The sequence below is a fragment of the Hyalella azteca genome, unplaced genomic scaffold (assembly GCF_000764305.2).
Source record: "Hyalella azteca isolate HAZT.00-mixed unplaced genomic scaffold, Hazt_2.0.2 contig1370, whole genome shotgun sequence".
NCBI lineage: Eukaryota > Metazoa > Arthropoda > Malacostraca > Amphipoda > Hyalellidae > Hyalella > Hyalella azteca.
In genome coordinates, this window is record NW_025931691.1 from 30358 (window position 1) to 32185 (window position 1828).

The 1828-nt window shown below is 41.5% G+C and overlaps 1 protein-coding gene across 1 annotated transcript in view; it reads right to left on the reverse strand.

Annotated features, from left to right (window-relative positions):
• Window positions 1–589, reverse strand: part of LOC125178526 — a gene marked incomplete at its 5' end in the record, with an annotated part of 5498 nt that extends 4909 nt beyond the window's left edge. The window contains 2 exon segments of the mRNA XM_047882485.1: window positions 148–247; window positions 577–589. Coding sequence (XP_047738441.1) covers window positions 148–247; window positions 577–589 — 113 coding nt within the window.
• Window positions 590–1828: the final 1239 nt, after the last annotated feature.

Consider the following 1828-nt stretch of genomic DNA (forward strand, 5'->3'; position numbering starts at 1 on the left):
GCACAGGACCCAGTATAGCACGGGACCCAGCACAGCACAGGACCCAGCACAGCACAGGACCCAGCACAGCACGGGACCCAGCACAGCACAGACCCAGCACAGCACGGGACCCAGCACAGCATAACAGAGCGGGCCAGGACCCTGCACCTGAAGTAGGTGGGGGCGGCCCCAGAGGAGCGAGCAGCCAGCCAGATCTTCTGCTTGTGGGGCGGCAGCGGCGCCGTGAAGTGCGAGCTCTCCGGCAGACCTGAGGGCGGTGATGATGGCATCATTGTGATGATATTGCGATGTGATTATTTTACCGTGATGTGATGCAAATGTCATGTAGGTACTTAATGATTGATACCTAATTATTCAATAAATCATATATTAGATTAATTATATGAAGAAAATGGTATCCCCATAGAATAATTGCGCATGCGAGTTTGCAGCTATACAAAGTACACAGACACTCACTCGACACACAGACACACATGTATAACACAACTTCAAAACAGAACACTTCCTTTAATCCCTACACCCCATATTTACATTTATTTAATCCCCCCAAAACTACTCCATTCTCCACACCTCCACCTATCACGCTGATGGCTCCCACCTATCACGCTGATATACTGCCTGCAGCGGCGGCCAACTGAACTCCTGAATGTTCACTATTATTTTATAATTCATATCATATGTGCATAATTCGTGTATGATTTATTGATTAGTTATAGAAATGTATTCATAATTTATCTATCATTCATGAGAAGCTCGTCGGAAATTTGCCTTTCATGTGAAGAGATGTTTAAATCACGACGACAATTTGTTTTATTGAATATATTTTTCTTTTAGGGTGAATTTTCTTAGAGTTCATAATTAACAAATTGAGTCAATAATAAATGTCTGACTCGGACACGATTACTTTCCCAATCACGAGCTGCAATTTTTTCTCTGTTAGTAGCTTTGTTTATTCCTTCATTTTGATGGTAGATATTCGAACAGGATAATTAGAATTGATACTTGGTTACTGGTAAATTAAAATATAACTCTTATTTCGAATATTAAATTAGTTAAATGAAGTGTACGCAGCCACGTTGAGGAAAATAAGACTCGTGAGCATATAGATCAATTTATTGAGGGTTGAGGATATGTTAACTGCAGTTGTATCGTTTAAATGCGGCTACAGGGTGATTCAAGGAAACTTCCTGATTTGAAAGCTCGATAAAAAAATATTAGTTAAGATATCATTCCAATATAAATTGTATTGAAAAAGACATTACCTGAATTTTTGTGTGACTTAGTTTTAAAGATGATATCGAACAAATGGCGGCCCCCATTGTCAATGCATTCAGTTAGTCGATTTTTTGAAGTTCCGTGCAACTTGCTGAAGCAAATTGACGGGTATGTTGGCGATGGCTTGGCGTATGTTGTTCTTCAAATGAGGTAGGGTCCTTGGACAGTCATCGTAAACAATTGATTAAATGGCCCCATAAAAAATCACATGGAGCTAAATCGGGGGATTGGGCCGGCCACAAAAGATCACTTCTCAAGGAGATGAGGCGCTCTGCAAAATGTTGTCTCGGGCCAATGGAACGGCCATTAGAAAAGTACGTTACGGCAGCAAATGCACGCTGCTCACTTGTCCAATGCATAGTGCCAACTGACTAGTCGGGACACAAAATGTCATGACCTTGCTTTCATCTGAAATACTCCCCGCCCTTTTCCTACATCTGGCTGCTTGGCGAGAAATACAAAACAGGAAGTTTCCGTGAATCACCCTGTATTTGCTGTGCTTTGAACTTTTATTCTTGCAATGAAAAGCTAAAGCCTCGCCTAGTTTCTATAT